Here is a 24,757-nt window from a genome sequence, read left to right as displayed (position 1 = left end):
TTGCCCATTCCTTTCAATTATCTGGAAAATTAGGATAATAATATTATTTACTGTTAAGTGTTTTTAAAAAGGAAATGTGATAATGAATATAAACTTTCAGCATATTGTGTAGCAAATGGTAACTGCTGAGTTAAAGGTTAGCAAAGATTGATGTGATGATGATGATGATGATGATGATGATGATTTGAAAACTTCATTGTGACAGAATAAAAGCCCCAATGAAAGCCTGAGTTTTACTATATATAGAACACATACTTTCTATGTTGACATACTTTGTTCTGCATTTTAAGGAACTCTGGACTTTTAGCTTGTTCAGGATACTTTACATGGCACCACCAAGCAACTACTCCACTGCTCCAGTCTCTGAATTCCTCCTCATCTGCTTCCCTAACTACCAGAGTTGGCAGCACTGGCTGTCCCTGCCCCTCAGCCTCCTCTTCCTCCTGGCCATGGGGGCCAATGCCACCCTCTTAATCACTATCCGGCTGGAGGCCTCTCTGCACGAGCCCATGTACTACCTGCTCAGCCTCCTCTCCCTGCTGGACATTGTGCTCTGCCTCACTGTCATCCCCAAGGTCCTGGCCATCTTCTGGTTTGATCTGAGGTCCATCAGCTTCTCTGCCTGCTTCTTCCAGATGTTCATCATGAATTGCTTCCTTGCCATGGAGTCCTGCACATTCATGGTCATGGCCTATGACCGCTATGTGGCCATCTGCCACCCACTGAGGTACCCATCCATCATCACTGACCAATTTGTGGTTAGAGCTACCATATTTATTGTGGTCAGGAATGGCCTCTTTTTTCTTCCTGTTCCAGTACTTTCTTCACGGCTCAGATACTGTGCAGAGAACATCATCAAGAACTGTATATGCACCAACCTGTCTGTGTCCAAACTCTCCTGTGATGACATCACCTTCAATCGGCTCTACCAGTTTGTGGCAGGCTGGACCCTATTGGGCTCTGACCTCATCCTAATTATTCTGTCCTACTCCTTCATCCTGAAAGCTGTGCTAAGGATCAAGGCTGAGGGTGCTACAGCCAAGGCCCTGAGCACGTGTGGTTCCCACTTCATCCTCATTCTCTTCTTCAGCACAGTCTTGTTGGTTCTGGTCATCACTAACCTGGCCAGGAAGAGAATTCCTCCAGATGTCCCCATCCTACTCAACATCCTGCACCACCTCATTCCCCCAGCTCTGAACCCTATTGTTTATGGTGTGAGAACCAACGAGATCAAGCAAGGAATGCAGAAGCTGCTGAGAAGGTTGTAAGAGGTAAAAGGATCATATCCACCTTTGGAATTATTAGTAAAAGTTGGGAATTATTTTTATGCTGGAAAGGAAGTTTTACTATTTAATCCCAGAATGAGTTCTGATTCTTTTTGTCTCAGACAATAATGAAAACATTGTTCTGTGAATCCTTGTTTCCTATTGCTTCAAAGGAAACCTTTCTTTCTTGTATCTGTAGTCACTTGGGAATTTGCCCTGACTGACTCCTTATCTGAGGATCTTGCTAAGTCTTAGCCAAATGGAGCTCGATTGGAGTGGGAGTGTTTGCCCTAAAGAAACAAATTTTATACTTAAAGAGATCTGCCTGTCTCCTGATTTGCAAAGAACATAGATGAATCTCCTGCTTCTTCTTTTAGACATGGCTTTTGTGGAGTGAGGGGTTGATTGGGCTGAAGTAAGGAATTCACCCCAGAATTTTGGTTTTGGGGGTTGAATGCTTCACTCTGAACATACTTGACCATTGTTATGAAGAGTTAATAAACTAAGTATGAAAATTTTTGTTCAGTATCTTGTATGCACACACCTTAATTACATAGACATTAAATGAATAATGATAATACCATTATTATTCCTATATTATTTTAAGCACACTACTTTCCCTGCTGCCCTCTGAGTATGAGGTGGATCATTGTTTCACTCCTCATTTAAGGTATCCACTTCATTTTGTCTTCCTCTAACCCTACAGTCATTTTATTTATTTATTTATTTATTTATTTATTTATTTATTTATTGTAAATTTACTTTTTATTGGTGTTCAATTTGCCAACATATAGAATAACACCCAGTGCTCATCCCATCAAGTGCCCCCCTCAGTGCCCACCACCCAGTCCCCCCCGCCCCCCACCCCCCTCCCCTTCCACCACCCCTAGTTCGTTTCCTAGAGTTAGGAGTTTCTCGTGTTCTGGCTCCCTTTCTGATATTTCCCACTCATTTTTCTCCTTTCCCCTTTATTCCCTTTCACTATTTTTTATATTCCCCAAATGAATGAGACCATATAATGTTTGTCCTTCTCCGATTGACTTATTTCACCAGCAGAATACCCTCTAGTTCCATCCACGTCGAAGCAAATGGTGGGTATTTGTCATTTCTAGTGGCTGAGTAATATTCCATTGTATACATAGACCACATCTTCTTTATCCATTCATCTTTCGATGGACACCGAGGCTCCTTCCACAGTTTGGCTACTGTGGACATTGCTGCTAGAAACATCGGGATGCAGGTGTCCCGGCGTTTCACTGCATCTGTATCTTTGGGGTAAATCCCCAGCAGTGCAATTGCTGGTGCAGCCACTCTGGAAAACTGTGTGGAGGTTCCTCAAAGAGTTAAAAATAGATCTGCCCTACAGTCATTTTATTGTACCTTTCTAGTACCTTTCCTTGAGAAATGTTTATCTATGTCAGGGTTACTTTTGAAACTCCAAAGTGGTGCTCCATAAATCTGTCAGTTGAACTTACTCTATTCATACCTATGCAAGCTGGGTATGCCATGAGGCTATCTATCTACAGGCATACCTTCTGGAACTGCAAAGGATGGCCATGGATGATATGTGGCTATGATACCATCCAGTGCTCACATTTTTGAGGCTCTCTGGCTTCCAATGCACTTGTTCCCCCAAAGTTGCCTCCACATTTCCATCTGGGATAGTCAAAGGAGAAAGACAGGCTCTTATACACCAGGCGTGAAACAGCAGACTGCTTTTACCACACCCAGACAACTGTGTAGTACATTATCTTACTGATTTGTGGCTGCATGATATGCAGATGCTTGATTGGTTTGCAGCTTCTGCCCAGGGCAGGAGAAAGGAATATCACCCTAAGTTTACCTGTAAAATAACCAAAGAAATAAACAGAGCTTATAATTCTATATCACATATTTTTTACAGATCTCATGGAGTCCTCACTTTATTTTTTTTGTAATTTATTTTTTATTTTTTATTGGAGTTCAATTTGCCAACATATACCATAACACCCAGTGCTCATCCTGCCAAGAGCCCCACTCAGTGCCTGTCACCCAGTCACCCCCACCCCCGCCCACTTCCCTTTCCACCACCCCTTGTTTGTTTCCCAGACTTAGGAGACTTTCATGTTCTATCTCCCTTTCTGATATTTCCCACTCATTTTTCTCCCTTTCCCTTTATTCCCTTTCACTATTTTTTATATTCCCCAAATGAATGAGACCATATAATGTTCGTCCTTCTCCGATTAACTTATTTCAGAGTCCTCACTCTAGTTCAATTTCCCTTTTTAGGGTAGAAAGCTTCTGTAATTTCTCTCAGAACAAACTATGACTTGGCACTTCATCTGAGAAAAGCTGTAAAGCTATGATTCTCTACTTTGGAAGTGTTCTCAGTAGAAAAGAGCGATGGAGTCATTCTTTGGTGTCATCACTTTTGTCTGTACTTATCTTTTCTATCATGATTTCATCTTTATGTATTATATTTCCTAATTTAGACTTTCTGAGTGAGGGCTTCTGGTTCTGGCATGTGGATGCTACATAAACCAGACAGTAGCAGGAGCCTGCCTGGGATCTTCTCTTCTGTTCAGGAAGAGGTGCAGGGTTAGAAGAATAAAGTATAGCAGGATTATCTTTCCTGCACGATCCATTTTTGTACAATGGCCATAAAGAAGTGACCCTAGTTTAAGGGTAATATTGAATTCTCATTTAATGATAATTTTTCCAAAAGTACGCTTAAGACCTGAAATAAATTTCTCTCTGTTCTAAGTGAAATACTTATTTTTCAAACATATATGCTTTTTATTTAGAAGTACCCTTCTTTGAAGAAAAGTTTTCCTTAATTCTCTCCTTGTTCACTGCTATTCCCATATTAGATTTTGTCTTCTGTGTTTTCTCTGCTTTGTTCTCCACCTCCCCTCCTGAGAATATGTGCTTTAGGCTCTAGGTTCAGGTGGCTAAATAGCCTTAGCCTCTGTGAGCTGTGGGAAGGCAAGAGACAGGATAGAGCTTAGGGTCATAAAAATAGCCTCTGGAGCCTCTGAAGGTCTGGGGTAGGTGGTGCAGTAAATAGTCATAAATAGCAGCAGTGGAGTACAGCCTCCTCAAACTGGTCAGTCTGCTTAGGAGGCAAGAAAATTATGAAGATGGGAATGATGAAGCATGTAGGCCTTCAGATATTCAATATTCAATAAGAGCAGGGAGAAAGAATTCTCCTGGTAGGACTATAGCAGGCCTGATGCTACAGATTCAGATTCTACTAATTTCTCCAACTCTGATGCATCACTGCTTTCTTTTCTTTTCTTTTTTTTTAAAGTAAGCTCTGTGCCCAGTGTGGAGCCTACCACTGGGCTTGAACTTACAACCCTGAGATCAATATCTGAGCTGAGATCAAGAGTTGGATGCTTAACCAACTGAGCCATTCCAGGTGCCTCTGTATCACTACTTTTATGTAGAAGCAAAGTTTTTCTAGTATAAGCTATACCCTTCCCATTTAGAAAAGCTGAGATCTGGGTGACTGTTCTTGAGTAAATCTGTATCTTCATTATTGCTTATGGCAGCTAGAGACCAGGAGTTGATATTCTCAGCTGCAATCAGGCACCCTACAGAAAATTGCTGGAGAAGCACCAGATGGGATAGAACCAGCAATCCCAGTTGCCTTAATTACTTCTTCTAGGCCTCTCCCTCTCATCCTGCCTTGTCTCCCAATGCTCTTTCTTGCTTCTCTGGCTAGAATAGGTTTTCTATTATTCATGTTAGCATGCTCCCTGGAAGACTGAGTATAGAGTCGATACCTTATTTTTGGTTCATTGATCCAGGAAAAAGAGCATAATGACCAATTGAAAATGAAGCAGATGGGCTTGTAGGAATAGATTTATTTCTTTAAGGTAACTGGAATCTGGCTGTAGGTAAGTTTATGTGGTTTGACTAACAGGATAAATTGTTTTTGTCTGGATTTATGTCTGAAGCTATAGCTATTACCTAATTCTGATTCTACTCTCTGAACTCTACTTTTTTTTGCCACACTTTCTTAATAAAACCTAATTACAGGCCCCAAATCTTATGTGGAAGAACAGTATTCCTATAGACCACATTTAGAGATATCTGGACATTCTGATGTTCTTTGCTGAATAATGACATCGACTCCAAAATAATTAAATCACATTTCTGGTTTAAAGTAGGGGTCAGGGCAAGAGTGATGATCTAACCTGAGTCAAGGAAGTAAGGGTTACTGGAAAGTCCTAGTCTCTGATAGAGGCATCTGTGTTACCTAGGTTGGGAGCTCTGAATGTGTTGATTATCTCTGTCCTTAATGATTCTTATCCTGAAATTTGAAAGATCAATTTACTAAAGAACCTCTAAAGGAAATTTGATGGGGAGTGTTGAAAAGGAAAATAAAAACTGTAAATTTGAGATGACCCAGAGCTAAGTGAATGGAATTTCCATAAATAACCCAAATTATAGATGCCATTTGCAATACAAAAGTGAACTCATGTTAAGCAAAATAGAAAGAGGAATGTTTAGTTTTGCAGAATTCTAGACCTTTGCTGTCCAATACAGTACACATCAAGTTCACATGTGGCTACTGAACATTTGAAATGTGGCTAGTCATAATTAAGATGTGCTGCATGTATAAAATGTACCTGATTTTGAAGACATAATACAAAAACAAGAACAGAATGTAAAATAGCTCTTTAATACTTTTTCATATTGATATATGTTGAAGTGATAATATTGTGGACTTTTGAAGAAAATAACATATTATTAAAATTAATTTCATGTGTTTCCTTTGAATTTTTTAAGGTGGCTACTAGAAATGTAAAATTATGTATATGTCTTGCGGTATCTTTCTGTTGGAATTGCTGCTATAGATTAAATAGCAAATATGGAAACTGATAATGTATTAGGCAAAATAGAGGAACAAATTTATTTCTTCCATTTTCAAAATATGCCTTCAAATATTTACACTTAAATTACCTTCTTACCTCTCAGAAAAGGCAGGAAAGTTGGCTCTAGGCGAGTCTAACCGTCATTAGGATCACCGCCATCGTTGAGAAAAATTAGCTTGTTTTGGGCATCCTTAGAGTGTGGAAAACAAAGTGTCACTGAACATGTCACTCAATATTCTGAGATAAGCCTTAGTATGGCAGCCATATAAAAGGTTACCTCAGAAGTGTCTTAAATACTCAAAACTGGTTAGGGTGTATCAGTCCAGGAACCCATGTGAACCTGCTCATTCTGGGTTTGTGACTGCCAGAGAATCCACGTGGAGTCAGATAAAGACAGCAGTTGTTGCTGTACGTCACTCTTGAGTAGTATTGTTGGACCAAAATTGCTAACTCCTGCAATTTCTTGTTCTTACTCAAACTGCCTGCCCAAGACATTAGAAGACCTTGTTATCTCAAAGTCTATTCTTTTTTTTTTTTTTTAATATTTTTATTTATTTATTTAGGATAGTCACAGAGAGAGAGAGAGAGAGAGGCAGAGACACAGGCAGAGGGAGAAGCAGGCTCCATGCACCGGGAGCCCGACGTGGGATTCGATCCCGGGTCTCCAGGATCGCGCCCTGGGCCAAAGGCAGGCGCCAAACCGCTGCGCCACCCAGGGATCCCTAAAGTCTATTCTTTTTTAGAATTCTCTAAGATGCTATTTCTTATATAAATGGTAGGAACTCTATTGAAGTCTTTAGGTATTTCATGGTGATGCATCTAGTCTTGATTTCTCCTTTGTCTGTGATGTCCTCTCTTGGAAGAAGAACAGGGCCATGAATTTGTGTAGGACCTATGGTTGATATTCTCTAACAGCAGAGCCTACATAGGTGTTTTGGTACAGAAGGAGTACCAGACACTTATTATAATTTTTGAATGGTTCTTTGAAAAATAAGTTACTTCCCCATAGATATTCACATTGTTTGGATGGATTTTTTTCCTGTCTCCTCCTTCAGGGTTTTCTGAAGTGTTAGTCACTGAAGTAATGATCAGAACACTTTACATGGCACCACCCAGCAACTACTCCACTGCTCCAGTCTCTGAATTCTTCCTCATCTGCTTCCCTAACTACCAGAGTTGGCAGCACTGGCTGTCTCTGCCCCTCAGCCTCCTCTTCCTCCTGGCCGTGGGGGCCAACGCCACCCTCTTGATTACTATCCGGCTGGAGGCCTCTCTGCATGAGCCCATGTACTACCTGCTCGGCCTCCTCTCCCTGCTGGACATCGTGCTCTGCCTCACTGTCATCCCCAAGGTCCTGGCCATCTTCTGGTTTGATCTGAGGTCCATCAGCTTCTCTGCCTGCTTCCTCCAGATGTTCATCATGAACAGTTTCCTCCCCATGGAGTCCTGCACATTCATGATCATGGCCTATGACCGCTATGTGGCCATCTGCCACCCATTACGATACTCATCTATCATTACTGACCAATTTGTAGTTAGGGCTGCCATCTTTGTTGTGGCCCGGAATGGCCTTCTTACTATGCCTATCCCCATACTTTCTTCCCGGCTCAGATACTGTGCAGAGAACATCATCAAGAACTGTATCTGTACTAACTTGTCTGTATCCAAACTTTCCTGTGATGACATCACCTTCAATCAACTCTACCAGTTCGTGGCAGGCTGGACCCTACTGGGCTCTGACCTCATCCTAATTATTCTGTCCTACTCCTTCATCCTGAAAGCTGTGCTAAGGATCAAGGCTGAGGGTGCTATGGCCAAAGCTCTAGGCACTTGTGGTTCTCACTTCATCCTCATCCTCTTCTTTAGCACAGTCCTGTTGGTTCTGGTCATCACTAACCTGGCCAGGAAGAGAATTCCCCCAGATGTCCCCATCTTGCTCAACATCTTGCACCACCTCATCCCCCCAGCTCTGAACCCCATTGTTTATGGTGTGAGAACCAAGGATATCAAGCAAGGAATCCAGAAGCTACTTAGAAGATTGTAAGAAGTAAAATGAGTAAGAACTCACCTGTGGAATTGAAATTGATAATGGGGAATAGTTTTCATAATACATAGGAAATTTAAATAGTTACTATAGGAATACGTTTGGAATTTACATTCTCCAAATTTTCATTGATTATGGAGATATTCATATCCTGACTCTTTTTTTTTCTTTTTAACCTGCACTGACTGGAACCTTAGTTTTTTGCATTCTAGAGTTACCTGAAGTTTCCCTTAAGCTCATCTGTGTGAGGGAGAATTGTCAAATCATAATTACAGGAACTTAATTAGAATGATACTGCTTTTCAAATGAAGAAAAATGGTATTCTAGTCACTTTCAGTGCCTCTCAGTTTCCTCAATTGCTTAATACTTAGATATGTATTAGGTCTTTTGGTTCTATCTGCCACAGTTCAAACTGGTTTTGTGTCATGAATGAGTCTCCTCTGGAAATACAGTAGTTGTCTCTAGGACTTTGATTTTTTTTTTTTTTGAAGACTTTGATTCTCATAGTGAGGGAATGACATGTGTCACCCACTGCCTCCTCTAAGCTCTGCCAGATATTGTTTTTTTTTTTTTTCTGCCAGATATTGTTAATGTATTTATCTAATGCCACTTCTCTGGAGTATGAATTTCCTGTAGTTCCTTACTTATTTTTAATGAATTAAACAATTTTCACAAGATGACTCATTTTTGTATGTGTGCACTTTGCTTTAAGCAGAGTGTGTGTCCTGTTTTCAGATGTGCTTTACTAACTCGCGTTTTCATCCTCTCCTATCTGACTTTTTCCATCAGATGTCAGGCACTATCTGCATCCCCACTTCTTCCTGCTTATCTTAGATATACAATTAAATTGACTTATTCATTCTACTTTCATCTCTGCTGTGTCAATATCCTGTGCTGGTGCCAACACAGTGTCCTATGGGATCCAGGCACCTGTATTAGTGGGTTATTTGAACAAGGAAGGTGTGTTTAATTCTTTGCAATTCTCTTCCTGATCATGCTCTGAAAATGGTGGGGACTCAGACAATATTTCCTGGAATTATTTTACATTGGCAACATCCTCTTTTGGATACTGAGAGCTTCCTCCTCAAATATAAGAGCCATTTGAGAATGTCTTCTAACATAGCTGATCTATGATAAAGCTAGTCACACTTGGAGGATTTATAAACTAATTTATCATTACTATAGTATTGTCTTTCACCAAAGTGATAGCTTTAATCCATTCTCTCTTATCTGTTCACAGCTCCAAAGACTGATCCTAACCAAAATATAAACTTCTCAAACAGTATCCTATTCACACATCTTTCCAGTTGTTCCTAGCTCATTATTTTCAAATTATACCCATTGATTTTCTTCTTAAGGACAATGCTCAAGAATCTTCTTCCACAAAGAAAACCATTACCAGTGTCTTCATTTGATAAACTGCAAGTTTACAATGCTTCCCTTTATTCACCCCAGTGGAAGTAATCTGATAATCTTGAGCAACATGCTTATCTTCTGCTGATACTAGATTATGAATTCCTAAGTCTGTTGAGAGTTTTGTTCATCTTCTTGACTTTATATACTTAGGGCTGCCAACACAATTATTTACATATTTTAGTTATTTTTGTTGAACTAAAGTGAATAATTCATACATGCACATTTTGTTTCCTATTTCCTCTGAAAACTTCTTAGAAGAAGGATCAAGTTGTTAATATAATGTATTCTCCAAAGCACTTTGCAAAAAAAAGCCTTACATAACTCACAGTTCAATGTGATTTTATATAGCACAGAACATAAGACTGCTTCTTTTGGAGGAGATACAAATGAGTCTTTATTTGAATCCCAGGTATTCCAATCTGGTCACTGACTAGATGTGTAACTTCTGACCCACTGATCTGAGCTCTCATTTTCTCATTTAAGAAGAGTGGTAACTGACCTTTAATTATATAATTATCTGATTACTGGGTGGCCTACTCTATGGAAAGTTTTTCAACCAGAGACTAAAACATGCTAATAACTTGTAAATGGGAACCCATTTTACTATCTCCTATAAACATTGATTTCTCTCATTCAAAGGAAGATGCTCTTCATTATTTTATACATCACGATGTATTTCAGAAATGTCTGTCCTGCCCTGTGTGTCATTCCTGGTCCCCAGTGCAATTTCTTGATTATTGTGCATCACTGTCTTATAAAATCCTTTTCTTACTTGAAGTTCATGGTGTGCCATGGCATCCTGAGTCATTCCTTGTTCTAAGTCATCTTTTAAAACCTTGGTCCTGCTGCCTCATTTCAGATGTTGGTAGTTGCCTAACAGTCTGGAATGGATCCAGACTAAAGCACTTCTCTTCACGATGAATGATTGTAGGCTTCTCAAGTGAGCCATGAGGAACATGTAATCACAGATTCACCACATGTATTTCTATGATTTTTCATGTTACTATTTCATTTTTTTAATTTAGAAATTGTATTTCCACAATTTTTCATGTTACTGATTCATTTAAAAAGATTTATTAAAGTAAATAAAATTTAATTTTTTTAAAATAACATCTTAAAAAATAAAATAAAATAACATCTTATTTTAATTTTAATTTCATGTTTAAATTTCATTTTTAAAATTTCAAATTTCATTCAAAAATGAAATATGAATTTACAGAAAAAATCAAATTTTCTATAATTTACCTCTTGAAGCACACAATAATATTTGGTAGATTCTCCATATTGGCTGTCATTTCTTTTTTTTTTTTTAATCTTTGGATATCTAGGATTTCATATCTAGAGTGATTTTAGAGTCATCAAATCTAGAATCCTCTTGGAATTTCCACTAAAGATTATTTGATAACTAAACATTCAAGATTTGCTTAATTTAATATGTTGACAAGAAACTATCTTGTAGCACTTTGGATAGAAAACCTTTTTGTTTGGGATTTTAAAAATCCTCTCACTTGTCTGCAATTTTTTTTCCTTGGGCCCATATGGAAACTTTCTGGTAAGTTAAATTTCTAGAATTAGCTTCAGTCATTTTAACAGCATTCCATTTAGGAGCTTGTAGGCTTGATACCTCTCAAAGAGGTATATTGCTCACTGTCTTTCTAAATAATTTCTCATTTCCCTCTAATGTGCTTTCTCCTTTATAAGTTCTATTAGGTTAGTATTTGTTACTCTCTTTGCTTTTCTTTTTTTTTTTTTTTTTTTTTATTGGTGTTCAATTTACTAACATACAGAATAACACCCAGTGCCCGTCACCCATTCACTCCCACCCCCTGCCCTCCTCCCCTTCTACCACCCCTAGTTCGTTTCCCAGAGTTAGCAGTCTTTACGTTCTGTCTCCCTTTCTGATATTTCCCACACATTTCTTCTCCCTTCCCTTATTTTCCCTTTCACTATTATTTATATTCCCCAAATGAATGAGAACATATAATGTTTGTCCTTCTCCGACTGACTTACTTCACTCAGCATAATACCCTCCAGTTCCATCCACGTTGAAGCAAATGGTGGGTATTTGTCATTTCTAATAGCTGAGTAATATTCCATTGTATACATAAACCACATCTTCTTTATCCATTCATCTTTCGTTGGACACCGAGGCTCCTTCCACAGTTTGGCTATAGTGGCCATTGCTGCTAGAAACATCGGGGTGCAGGTGTCCCGGCGTTTCATTGCATTTGTATCTTTGGGGTAAATCCCCAACAGTGCAATTGCTGGGTCGTAGGGCAGGTATATTTTTAACTGTTTGAGGAACCTCCACACAGTTTTCCAGAGTGGCTGCACCAGTTCACATTCCCACCAACAGTGTAAGAGGGTTCCCTTTCCTCCGCATCCTCTCCAACATTTGTTGTTTCCTGCCTTGTTAATTTTCCCCATTCTCACTGGTGTGAGGTGGTATCTCATTGTGGTTTTGATTTGTATTTCCCTGATGGCAAGTGATGCAGAGCATTTTCTCATGTGCGTGTTGGCCATGTCTATGTCTTCCTCTGTGAGATTTCTGTTCATGTCTTTTGCCCATTTCATGATTGGATTGTTTGTTTCTTTGGTGTTGAGTTTAATAAGTTCTTTATAGATCTTGGAAACTAGCCCTTTATCTGATATGTCATTTGCAAATATCTTCTCCCATTCTGTAGGTTGTCTTTGAGTTTTGTTGACTGTATCCTTTGCTGTGCAAAAGCTTCTTATCTTGATGAAGTCCCAATAGTTCATTTTTGCTTTTGTTTCTTTTGCCTTTGTGGATGTATCTTGCAAGAAGTTACTATGGCCGAGTTCAAAAAGGGTGTTGCCTGTGTTCTTCTCTAGGATTTTGATGGAATCTTGTCTCACATTTAGATCTTTCATCCATTTTGAGTTTATCTTTGTGTATGGTGAAAGAGAGTGGTCTAGTTTCATTCTTCTGCATGTGGATGTCCAATTTTCCCAGCACCATTTATTGAAGAGACTGTCTTTCTTCCAATGGATAGTCTTTCCTCCTTTATCGAATATTAGTTGCCCATAAAGTTCAGGGTCCACTTCTGGATTCTCTATTCTGTTCCACTGATCTATGTGTCTGTTTTTGTGCCAGTACCACACTGTCTTGATGACCACAGCTTTGTAGTACAACCTGAAATCTGGCATTGTGATGCCCCCAGATATGGTTTTCTTTTTTAAAATTCCCCTGGCTATTCGGGGTCTTTTCTGATTCCACACAAATCTTAAAATAATTTGTTCTAACTCTCTGAAGAAAGTCCATGGTATTTTGATAGGGATTGCATTAAACGTGTATATTGCCCTGGGTAACATTGACATTTTCACAATATTATTTCTGCCAATCCATGAGCATGGAATATTTTTCCATCTCTTTGTGTCTTCCTCAATTTCTTTCAGAAGTGTTCTATAGTTTTGAGGGTATAGATCCTTTACATCTTTGGTGAGGTTTATTCCTAGGTATCTTATGCTTTTGGGTGCAATTGTAAATGGGATTGACTCCTTAATTTCTCTTTCTTCAGTCTCATTGTTAGTGTATAGAAATGCCACTGACTTCTGGGCATTGATTTTGTATCCTGCCACGCTACCGAATTGCTGTATGAGTTCTAGCAATCTTGGGGTGGAGACTTTTGGGTTTTCTATGTAGAGTATCATGTCATCGGCGAAGAGAGAGAGTTTGACTTCTTCTTTGCCAATTTGAATGCCTTTAATGTCTTTTTGTTGTCTGATTGCTGAGGCTAGGACTTCCAGTACTATGTTGAATAGCAGTGGTGAGAGTGGACATCCCTGTCTTGTTCCTTCTCTTTGCTTTTCTTACCAAGTCAAGCAGAATAACAAACTTGTAAAAGGTGTTTAGCAAATGCATATGTGATAGATTAACAAAATGTGGAATGAAGCATATAATAAAATAGAATGTGGGAGGTAAATTTTATATTGAGGAATATGGTCCTAAATGTCTGGTATCTCTTACAGAGAAATACTCCAATGCATGGGATTTTAAGATGCTTTGGGTGAAGTGGTATAAACCTCTAGTTTTCTCTTTCTTTTCGTATTTAAATGCATACATCTTTCCTTCATCTTTGGAAGTGTGTGGATCTGTATAAGTATGTGTGTAGGCTTAGGAGGATTCTAGATTTGATGACTCTAAAATCACTATAAATATGAAATCCTAGGTATCCAAAGATTAAGAAAAAAGAAATGACAGCCAATGTGGAGAATCTACCAAAAACTATGTTTATGTAGGATGTAATGTATGTTTGTGTAGGATGTAATACTTCAGGGAATGGTGACCATGAGGACAGGAAACTCAAGGCATCTCTATTATCTTTTGATCTACAGGAAAGGCAACATTGCCACTTTAGCAATTTCATGGAGCCCAGCCAAGAACATAAAGCAACAAGAAGTTGAAGAGTCACATGCTGGAAGCAGACTACTAGCTGAATAAGTTATCTACTTAGAGGAAAGTTACACATTACCTTCAAAATATCCATTTAAAGGGTTGGCACAAGATAAGTCAGAGAAAAACAAGCACTGAATGTATCACTTATTTGTGGAATCTAAAAAAAAAAAAATCAAACCTGTATAAAACAGAAAGTAGAATGGTAGTTACCAGGGGATGGAGAGTGAGGGAATAAGATTGATAGTGTTTAAGGGTATAAATTTATAATGAATCATAAATAGCCCATAGAGATCTAGTGTACAGTATAATCAATACAAATAATAATATTGTATTGGTAAATATGGTAAATATGGTAAATATGGTAAATAATTACCATAATTATGTAACATGATAAATATTGCTCCAACAGCATAATGCAATATATAAATGTAGCAAAGTAATACTTTCTATATACCTTAAATTTATGCAATGTTATATGTCAAATTTATTCAATTTAAAAAACGTCTTAGCAGAAGTAATACTTTGTGTTAGGGTTTCCATTCCACCCTGAATATAAAAGAATGAGAATGCACCTCTTAGATATTGGTGTTTGATAACCCAAAGATACAGAGATTATTATGCACCAGACATACACTATTCCATCAGACACATCATTCCACTACACACAATTTTGGTGGAATGCCTTTAAGTTAGCCCAAAAATATGTAAAGTGTAGCTCAGATCTGCATTTAGAAGTGATGCTGAATGGAGAAACCAAGAAAGGAAAATTATTATCCAATTTTGAGATGTGTCAGGGTTTTTTTTTTTTCTGCACCAGATGATGAGTGTTCAAAAATGTCTAAGATTTTGTCATTTTTCCTCATGAACTTTGGTATTATCAAGGAAGATGTCAGTTACATTAAGAACTACAGCTCCAAGTTGAAAGGTAAAGTTGGAAAAGAGATAGCTGTAGAGCTTTAAACATTGATTGGAGAAGAGTTTGTCAACTTGAAGGCATAGGGACAGGGAGATACTGGTGCTCAAGTAATGAGAACAGTGGCCATTCTGATGTCTAACACTGAGTAAAATTGTGTCCAGAGCTGGACTAGCTAAGGCAAGAATAAGATTAGGTTAACCTAAAACCAGAGCCCACATGGAGACATTTGAGGAAAGGGAGAATTTACTTTCCTGAGAGATAATTTGTCATGAGTTAAGACTCCAGTTCTCTCTCCCAAAGCTGTGGTGGAATGGAACAGTGTATAGAAACACCCCTCCATAAGAGGTTAACACTTGGCTTATTATGTTTTTGGAGAAAACATGGCAAAATTAGTAACTCAGGATGATGATGGATGGTCTAGGAATCATCCAAAGAGAACTGAAGTACCAATTTGAGATTTTCTAGGCTCTTCAACATTTCACTTGTTAACCTACAAAATAAAACAGCCAGTTATTTTACCAGCAAAGTGAGTTTATAGCACAGAATTGTAATACATGACATACAAGCTACCCCCAAACCATAGGCAAGCCCAACAAGCAAAGAAGAGGAACATTATTTTACAGAGAAGAAGGAAGAAGTTGGAAGGGGTTGAAAAGTCGATTGGAGAAAAGCAAGAATTCGGGGTTATGACAATTTCTCATTGACTGAGTTGCAGGAGTAGCCAGTTTCTTATCGGAGATTCAATGTACATCTTTCCCTGTTGGGTTCTGTAATCGGCAAGTCTTCCCGTAATCAGTGCTGAATCGTATGGCGCCCCCTTCTGGTCTCTGGTCTCTATTTCTGTGATGTTTCCCTTTATTAATTTTCACATACCAAGCTGTCCTTTTATGGACAACTGGCCACATCTCTCCCTGCCTCAGAAAGCTTAATACTATATTCTGCAGCTCCTACCCTGAAAGGGCCAAGCATTTGCGATATCAGCTCCCAAATGAACAAAATGAGAGATTGAATACAGTTGAAATGAGTTTGGATTCTGCCTCAATACCACTTAGTTTTATCCTGTTGCTCTAGGATTTAGTCTTCCATCAGAGAATTTTCAGAAGGGCACAGGGATGAGGCAAAGCATAAAATTATACTGGTGTAGCTGAACTACTATATTTGTAGAAACACGCAGAATTTGATTTTAAGAGTTATTTTTTTTTAGCCAAAACTCATGGGAGCCACAGAAGGATGTTTAAAGGGGGAAATGGCATGATCTAAATTACATTTTATTCAGATTGTTCTGAAAGAAGCATTGCAGAGGTATTTGAGGAGTTACACTAGTAACTACACTACACTAATTTTAACATTCAGAAGGGATGAATATAAGTCCATCTGGACTTATATTGATATATAGTGGATATCCTATTGATTCATCTAACATTTGTTAAAATGACCGTTTTTCCCAGGGCCCTGAAATTGTTAGTTTGCTTTTCTTATCAGTCAATCAGGCAGGTGGCTATCTATCTATCTATCTATCTATCTATCTATCTATCTATCATCTATGTATCTATCATCTATCATCTATCATGTATCATCTGTCTATCTATCATCTATCTATCTATCTATCTATCTATCTATCTATCTATCTATCATCTATCTATCATCATCATCTATCTATCTATCATCTATCTATCATCTACCTATTTCTGGGCTGTTTAATTAGTTTGTTTGTCTATCTTTGTGCCAATATCACACTGTCTTACTTCTGATAGCTCTGTAATATGTTTTGAAATCTGGCAGCCAATATAAGCCATCCAGGTCATTTTTAAGATTGCTTTATTCAATTCCCACATGAAGCTTTACAGGTTTTACATGTTTTACATTGACTTCTCTCTCTCTCTCTTTTAAAGATTTATTTAAAGATTTTATTTATTTATTCATGAGACACACACACACACAGGCAGAGACACAGAGGGAGAAGCAGGCTTCATGCGGGGAATCCAATATGGGACTCAATCCCGGGACTCCAGGATTACACCCTGAGCCTAAGGCAGACGCTCAACTACTGAGCCACCCAGGAATCCCTACAAATGACTTCTTAAAAAAAAAAAGAGGGAGAAACTGCTGGGAATTTGACTGGGATTGCTTTAACTTTGGGGTAGGGTTGACATCCTTACAGTATTAAATTTTCCAGTCAATAACTACATTTGTATATTTTATTTAGGTTCCAATTTTGTATCTTTCAGTGTAAAGAGTATATAATCTTTGTTAGACTTATTCTTAGATACTATTTTTGTCTGATACTGTTGTGAATGTGTCCTTTTTGTTTTGTTTTCTGTTTGTTGTCATAGCTAATTTGTGTATTGGCTATGTTTTGGGTCATAACGCTAAATTCATGTATTAATTCTAGTATTTTACTTTTGGGTTTTCTAAATCCTCATATGTTTGCAAAATGACAGTTTTACTTTTTTTCTTTGCAATCCTCCTGCTTGCTATTTTTTCCCAGATTTACTGTACTGAAATGAGCCTCCGGTGTTGTGTTGAAGAGAAATGGTGATAGTAGAAATTTTTGCCTTTTATTTTGTCTTTTATTAAAGGAACAGTCTTTATTATTTAACCATTGATTACCATGACTGCTGTAGGTCTTTTGGAAATATGCTTTATCAGATGAAGGAATTCCCTCCTATTTTAACTTGCTAAGATTTTAAAAGGGGTGTTTACTTCGGTCAAATGCTTTTTCTGTTTCCTTTGAGATGATCACATGGATTCATTGTTATTCTGTAAATGTAGCAAGTCACATTAGTTTTCAAATATTATAGTCCACTTGTTTGTGATCACTTTCCATTTTTATATATTCATTGCATTTGATGTGCTGATGATTTTAAAATAATTCTTCTAAAAAAGATTTATTTTAGAAAGAGAAAGAGAGTGTGTGAGCAGGGGAAGGGGCCGAGGGAGAGGGAGCCTGAGATCATGACCTGAGCCAAAATCAAGAGTTGGCTGCTTAAGGAACTGAGCCACTCACATACTCTGTTAAGAACTTTTATATCCATGTTCATGACAGAAATTGTTTTATTTTCTTTTCTGGTAATGGAAATTATTCCCTCCTTCTTTTATTTTTAATCTGTGTATTGTCTGTATAATTGAAGTGGGGTTTTCATAGATATCATATAATTGGTCAGGACTTTTTATTCAAACTCACAATTTTGGCCTTTTAATTGGGTTGTTACTTATTTGCACTTAGTTTTATCATTGATATGGTTGGATTTAAATCTACCATCTTGCTATTTGTTTTCTATACAATTTATCTGTTCTTTGTTCAATGTTTTCTTGTTCTAATGCTTTATATTGGATTATTTCTTACTGTTTCTTCTCTTCTTTTGATTATTAATTATAGCTTTTTGTTTTTTTATTTTAGTTGTTGCTTTAAGTTTTAAGTATACATCAAGTTATCACAGAGTGCCTTAAAGTGATATACCATTTCATATATTCTATAACAATCTTGTAAGAGCTTGCTTATTTATTTACCTGTGTAATTATCATTTCTGGAACTATTTATTTCCTTGTGTGGAACCAGATTTTCATCTACTGTCATTTTCTTTCTGCTGAAAAAGAATTCCTCTAATATTTTTTGTAGTTCAGGGTTCCTGGTAATGAATAATTTCAGCTTTTGTAGGTCTGAAAACATGTTTTTTTCTCTTTAGATTTGAAAGGTATTTTCACTAAATATAGAATTCTAAGTTGACAAAATTTTTTTGGTACTTTAAACACATTGCTGTATCCTCACTTGAATAACTTTTGACAAAAAAATCTGCTGTTATACTTAGCATTTTTCCTTTGTGTGTAATTTGTCTGTTTTCCTATATCTGCTTTTAAGATTTTCTTTTTATCATTGATTTTGAGCCGTTTGATCATGATGTGCCTTCGTGTAGTTTTCTTCAGGTTTCTTGTGTTTGGGAGATCTTTCTGATTTTACCTTAATTATTGCTTTCCTTTTACTTTTTTGATTAGTCCTTTTTTCAGATGTCATTTATTCATTACTTTTTATTCTTTCTTCTTTTCATTCATATGTAATATATTTTATTACATGTAATACATTAAATATGTTAAATGTAATATATAATATACATATATGTATATATATTTGACTATAAATTTCTTTTTATGTACTCTTACTATTCTATAGGGTTGCTTATGTTTTATATTATATCAGTTCAAAATATTTGCTGGGGCAGCCTGGGTGGCTCAGTGGTTTAGCACTGCCTTCAGCCCAGGGCGTGATCCTGGAGACCTGGGATTGAGTCCCATGTCAGGCTCCCTGCATGCAGCCTGCTTCTCCCTCTGCCTGTGTCTCTCTCTCTCTTTCTCTCTCTCTCTCTCACTGTCTCTGTGTCTCTCATGAATAAATAAAATCTTAAAAAAAAACCCAAAATATTTGCCAATTTACATTTTGATTTTTTCTGTTACTTATAGTTATTTAGATATACATTATTATATATGTGTGATGTGCATATTTTCAGATACATTATTATTATTCTTCATGGTTTAATTCCACTGTGGTCAGAGCACATATTCTGAATAATTTCAATATTTTGAAATTTGTTAAGACTTTTTTATGTTTCAGCATTTGGTTGGTTTTGATCATGTTTTATATACACTTAAAAAGAATATTCATACTATTGTTATTGGGTATAATGTTCTGTACATGTCATTTGAGCAAGATTTGTTAATTGCATCATTCTAATGTTTCATATCAGTGTGGGTCTTATTTTTATCAGATGTTCTGTCATGTTTTAGGAAAGGCATGTTGAAATCTAACTTTGTGGATTTATTTCTTGTTTTGTGTTGATTTTTTTGCATTTTTTAATAGAAGTTACAATATTGGTATATTTTCTAATTCATCATTTTAATAACTTCATCATTATAAAATGTCCTTCATTACTTCTGGTAATGCTTCTAGCTTTAATTAGAATAGCTACTGACAATCTCCTGGTTAGTATTTTCATGATATATTTTTCCATTGTTTTGTTTTCAATCAGAGTGTTTATACTTAAAATGTGTCTTTTTGATAAGCAACATGAATATATTTAATCTGATAGTCTTAGTCTTTTACTTGGAATACTCGGTCTATTTACATAAATGCAACTGCATATTGCTTTATAGCTACCATCTTATTATTTGTATATTACTTCACACATTTTAATTTCCTTCTTTAACTTTTTTGTCTTATTTTGGATTAATGAAATTTTTATGCAGTCTTTTTTAGTGTTATTTCAGTGATAATCCCAGAATAAAAACTGATATTCTTGACTTACTACAGTCTATTTAAATATACTGTTTGGAGTGTTCAGGATTCCTTATAGTTGTTTTCCTATAAGTGACATATTTTTCCCTTTGTGAAGATATTTCTAAAAATTAATATAAATTAATGATGAAATAAATCATCATAAAGTACTCATTTTAAAACTATTTTTCTAGAATGCAGCTAATTTGTAAGATGAAGTCATTCCATAAGCCTGTTAATGTTTGTCTTTCTATAGAGTCTTTCAGTTGCATCTTACAAGTCCCTGAGTGATATTCCTTTCTGTTAGAAGTGATACATCTCAGTTTAGGTAACTCTTGGACACCTCAAAAGAAACTATGAGCTAATGACTACTCTATCACTTCCTTTGAGTATAAATGCAAAAATCTCTCTTTTTATATTAGGAAAGTGTGTGTGAATCTGCAGGGAGGCAGGAACCCATGGGAGCAGGATGCCCCAAGCAACTCTTCATGTTTCCAGCCACAGGAGAGTGGTGGCTGTTATAGGGACAACATCTTCATAAAGCTGTCCAGGGCCAAAGTCACAACACTCTTTCCTGTTCCACCAAAGCCATAAGGAGAGGGCTAGTGAGAGTTGGAGAAGCCACACATTACCTGACAGCAGCTGGATGGTCAAATTGCCATCTGGAGCAGACTTTCTCTGTAAGTATTTTTGAGAACAGTACATTAGAAAGCCAAGCATAAGTGATACTTTGAGTTTGGTCTTCAATTTAGTTCACTGTTTATTTAGAAGAATGGTATCATATCCTCCGATGTTAGTATGTGAAGACCCTGCCACACAAAAAAGTGATACATACCTTGCTCTTGACCTTAATGAGCTTTGGTCCTCCTAGGATAAGTGGCTAAGAACTATAGATCCAGGCAGAGAGATAAAACCATGAAAAGGGAACCTATAGAATTCCTCTGTAGGAGGAAGATAACTGTCAAATTAGGAGACCAGAGATTGGCCAGAATTGTGCTCATATAATATAAATAAAGATAATGGGAGAAGCAGCCAATGTGATGTTGAGGCTGAACAGAGCTGAGGCTATGGCTAGCTGAACTGAGGTAGCAGTCTTGGATTAGGGTTCATCTAAGTTAGTGGTTAAGTCAGCTATGACAAGTGAGTGTAGCTTTGTCATTCTCAAAATATTGTTCCTGAAAAAGAAGTATTGGCATTGCCTGGAAACTTGTTAGAAAGGGAAATTCTTGGCTCCTTATCCCCCCAAACTATAAGATTAGTAACTCTGGAGGTTGGTATCAGCAATCTGCATTTCAACTGGCTCTCTAGGTGATCTCATACACACCTACATTTGAGATCCACTGGTCCAGATAAAGAAAAATCCTGATGAGAAGCCCACATTATATATTCAAGAAAAACAAATAAACAGCTCTAATCCTTGATTGGGAGATTTGTGTGTATGTGTGTATGAATGCTTGGGGGCATCCTAACAACATGCCCCCAAATCCATCTGTGAGAGATGGCTTTTCCCCAGAGGAGGGAGAATACAGCAGAGGAGCATGCCTCAGAGGAGAATACAGCAGAACGTGGCAACTTCTTCCCATCAGGGCCTGAGATGATTAAGAAGATACTTGAAGAGAACTGAAGCTCCAGTGTGTGCATCCTGTCCTGGGGCATATTTCAATATTCCTTTAGTTATTCTTATTCTGGAAGCTTCATTTCCTTATTTTTTCTCAACCCAGGAAATAGAGTGGTTTTTATTTCATTATTTTAAGTTATTTTCCAAACCTAGATGCAAGTAACATGCAGGACAGGTATCTTTTGTCTTTATTATTTTCATCCCTAGGTTTTATCACTAATTTTTTTCCCCATTCTGCTTTGTTCAACTTTATACTGAGTGTTAAACAAGACTGCTGGTGGTTCACAGTACAGCAAGATATGGAGATGCGAAATTAAAAAAGTCAAGGGTATTTTAATGCATTCAATAATCTGTTAATCTCATATATCTGATTTGTACTTATTGAGTGCCTATGATGTCAGCAGGTGCATGAAGTGCTTTCCTCTGTGCTATAATAAAAAAGATGAAATTCCATTGCTGACAGATGGAGCACTGACTTTTTTGGAATACAAGTAGGAAATGTCATTTGTATAGGAGAGTTTTATTAATGTTTTAACAGCAGCCTGCTCAGGATATTTAAGGATCATAAAGAAACAATGGAAAGAAGAGGCATGTAACTATGGATACAGGAAAAATAACAAGAAAAAATATTCCTAAGAACTGTAACTTCTTGTCCAGATAGAATGGGAGAGGCAGAAGTTAGTTATCTGAAGGCAAGAGAGTTGATTCTAGGAGTAGGATATCACATATAAAAACAAGAAGTGAGACAAAGTGCAAAGAATGTTCTATTGGTGGCTGAGTCTATGTGTAGAGTTGGAATATATTTGTGAATGGAATTATTCTTTATTCATAGTTATGAATGCTAAGGGCATTGTTTTAACAAAGAATAACTTGTATAATTTAAGTTGTAGACAGATTTTATGTCATTTGAACTGTGGAGAACCTTGATGGCCTAGAACAGAGGCAGTACATCAGTTAGAAGTTACTAAGGAAACAGTCAAACTGTGAATTCATGTCTTTTCTTTCAGCCAGTTTCAGGCCCACCTGCCAGTCATGGTATTATTTCTCAACAACACAGGCACCCAAGTGACTGAATTCCTGATGATCTGCTTCCCAGGATTGCAGGACACACAGCATTGGCTCTCTGTAGTCCTGGCTCCCCTTCTGGTTTTGGCCCTTGGGGCTAACTTTGTGTTGTTACTCACCATCCAGCAGGAGACATCTCTGCATGAACCCATGTACTACCTGCTTGCCATCCTTTCCATGCTGGACATCATCCTTTGCCTCACTGTCATTCCTAAGGTTAGACCCCCCTCTAGATTCACTTCCAGGTACTCAGTCATCTATCTCTGAATAGTATTGTTTTGTTGCTATAAATCCTCCTACCTCTGAAGGCAAATTCTTAATGAGTTGCCCACACTATCACACTGGGTTCATCACAGCTCCCACATATGTCCCTTTCATTCTCAGTGTCCACTTCTTTAAAAGTTTCATTCTTGGGATCCCTGGGTGGCACAGTGGTTTGGCGCCTGCCTTTGGCCCAGGGCGCGATCCTGGAGACCCGGGATCAAATCCCATGTCGGGCTCCCGGTGCATGGAGCCTGCTTCTCCCTCTGCCTGTGTCTCTGCCTCTCTCTCTCTCTCTGTGTGACTATCATAAATAAATTAAAAAAAATTAAAAGTTTCATTCTTCCAAACTGACAGGCCCTCTTTCAATGTCTCAGTCAATGAAATGCCAAGTTTGGACTTTGTTTTTACTTCTAGGGAGAGATTCTTCTTGACTCAGAATGATCCCACCTTTACATCCAAGAAGACTAGAATTTACTTACTAAAATGTAACTGGATGTATATTTACATCATATGCTGAGATAGGAATCATATTTGGAAGAGGTTTCTTTTGTGTATAAAGAGATTGGAGGGTATCCAAATATAAGTATTATACTTACTGAGTTCTGATATTCTTGTGATACATTCAGGTGGGCAGATGTGTTCAGCTGGAATTTGGGTAAGAAATCTGCGGTTGATCAAGAGAAGACAGGCTAGAAATAAGCGTTTTTAAGCAAAAGACATTATCTATAGATAGAGAGAAAAGTGTATAAATCTGGCTTTAATTGGGATACACATAGAAGGTACTTGAAATTAGGATACTGTGCCAGCTGGGATTATGGGGCTATGGTTTGGGGATATAGATGGTTGAAAAAAACATTGGGAGTTTCCCCAAAGTTAGGTACTCTAGAGTGGAAATGGATGCAGTTTTTGAGAATAATGATTCTGGCAGGTCCTGCTCATCTTCTGGTTCAACATGAAGACCATCAGCTTTGCAGGCTGCTTTCTGCAGATGTTCATCATGAATACATTCCTTCCCATGGAGTCCTCCACCTTCCTGGTCATGGCCTATGACCGCTATGTGGCCATTTGTTATCCTCTCCGCTACCCATCCATCATCACTGAAAAATTTGTCACTTATGCAGCTGTCTTCATTGTCTTCCGCAATTTGCTGGCCACACTACCCACACCAGTTCTGGCTGCCAGGCTCAACTACTGTGCCAGCAATGTGGTGGAAAACTGTATCTGTGCCAACATTTCTGTAGCAAAGCTCTCCTGTGGGAATATCCACCTAAACAAGCTCTACCAGTTTGTGAGTGTTTGGTGTCTACTGGGTTCTGACCTGGTGCTCATCTTGCTATCCTACTGCTTCATCTTGAGGGCTGTTATACGTCTGCAGTCAGGAGGTGCAGCCACCAAAGCCCTGAGTACTTGTGGTTCCCATCTCATTCTTATACTTTTCTTCTATACATTGCTACTAGTCTTCATCTTTACAAACAAGGCAAGAAAGAAGGTGCCCTTAGAGGTACCCATTCTTCTTAATGTCTTACACCACCTCATTCCACCAGCTCTGAATCCCATTGTTTATGGAGTACGAACCCAGGAAATCAAACAAGGGATTATCAAGCTACTCAAGTACCAGTTCTGA

General features: G+C 37.7%; 2 protein-coding genes and 1 pseudogene across 2 annotated transcripts; all 3 read left to right on the top strand.

The window, feature by feature from the left end:
• Positions 1-276: 276 nt before the first annotated feature.
• OR56A4B (olfactory receptor family 56 subfamily A member 4B) lies at positions 277-14,152 on the top strand. The gene is made up of 2 exons (XM_038568179.1): positions 277-1,271; positions 13,944-14,152. The coding sequence occupies exon 1, from the start codon at positions 327-329 to the stop codon at positions 1,266-1,268; it is 942 nt and encodes a 313-aa protein (XP_038424107.1). The 5' UTR covers positions 277-326; the 3' UTR covers positions 1,269-1,271; positions 13,944-14,152.
• On the top strand, positions 7,212-8,171 carry OR56A4C (olfactory receptor family 56 subfamily A member 4C). The gene is given in 1 exon segment (NM_001388726.1): positions 7,212-8,171. A coding segment is annotated over 1 exon segment (960 nt).
• Positions 24,086-24,757, top strand: OR56A43P (olfactory receptor family 56 subfamily A member 43, pseudogene; annotated as a pseudogene).

This window comes from Canis lupus, chromosome 21 (assembly GCF_011100685.1).
Source record: "Canis lupus familiaris isolate Mischka breed German Shepherd chromosome 21, alternate assembly UU_Cfam_GSD_1.0, whole genome shotgun sequence".
NCBI classification, from domain to species: Eukaryota; Metazoa; Chordata; class Mammalia; order Carnivora; family Canidae; genus Canis; species Canis lupus.
Note: the sequence above shows the minus strand (reverse complement) of the source record. Positions and strands in the feature narration are given on the sequence as shown.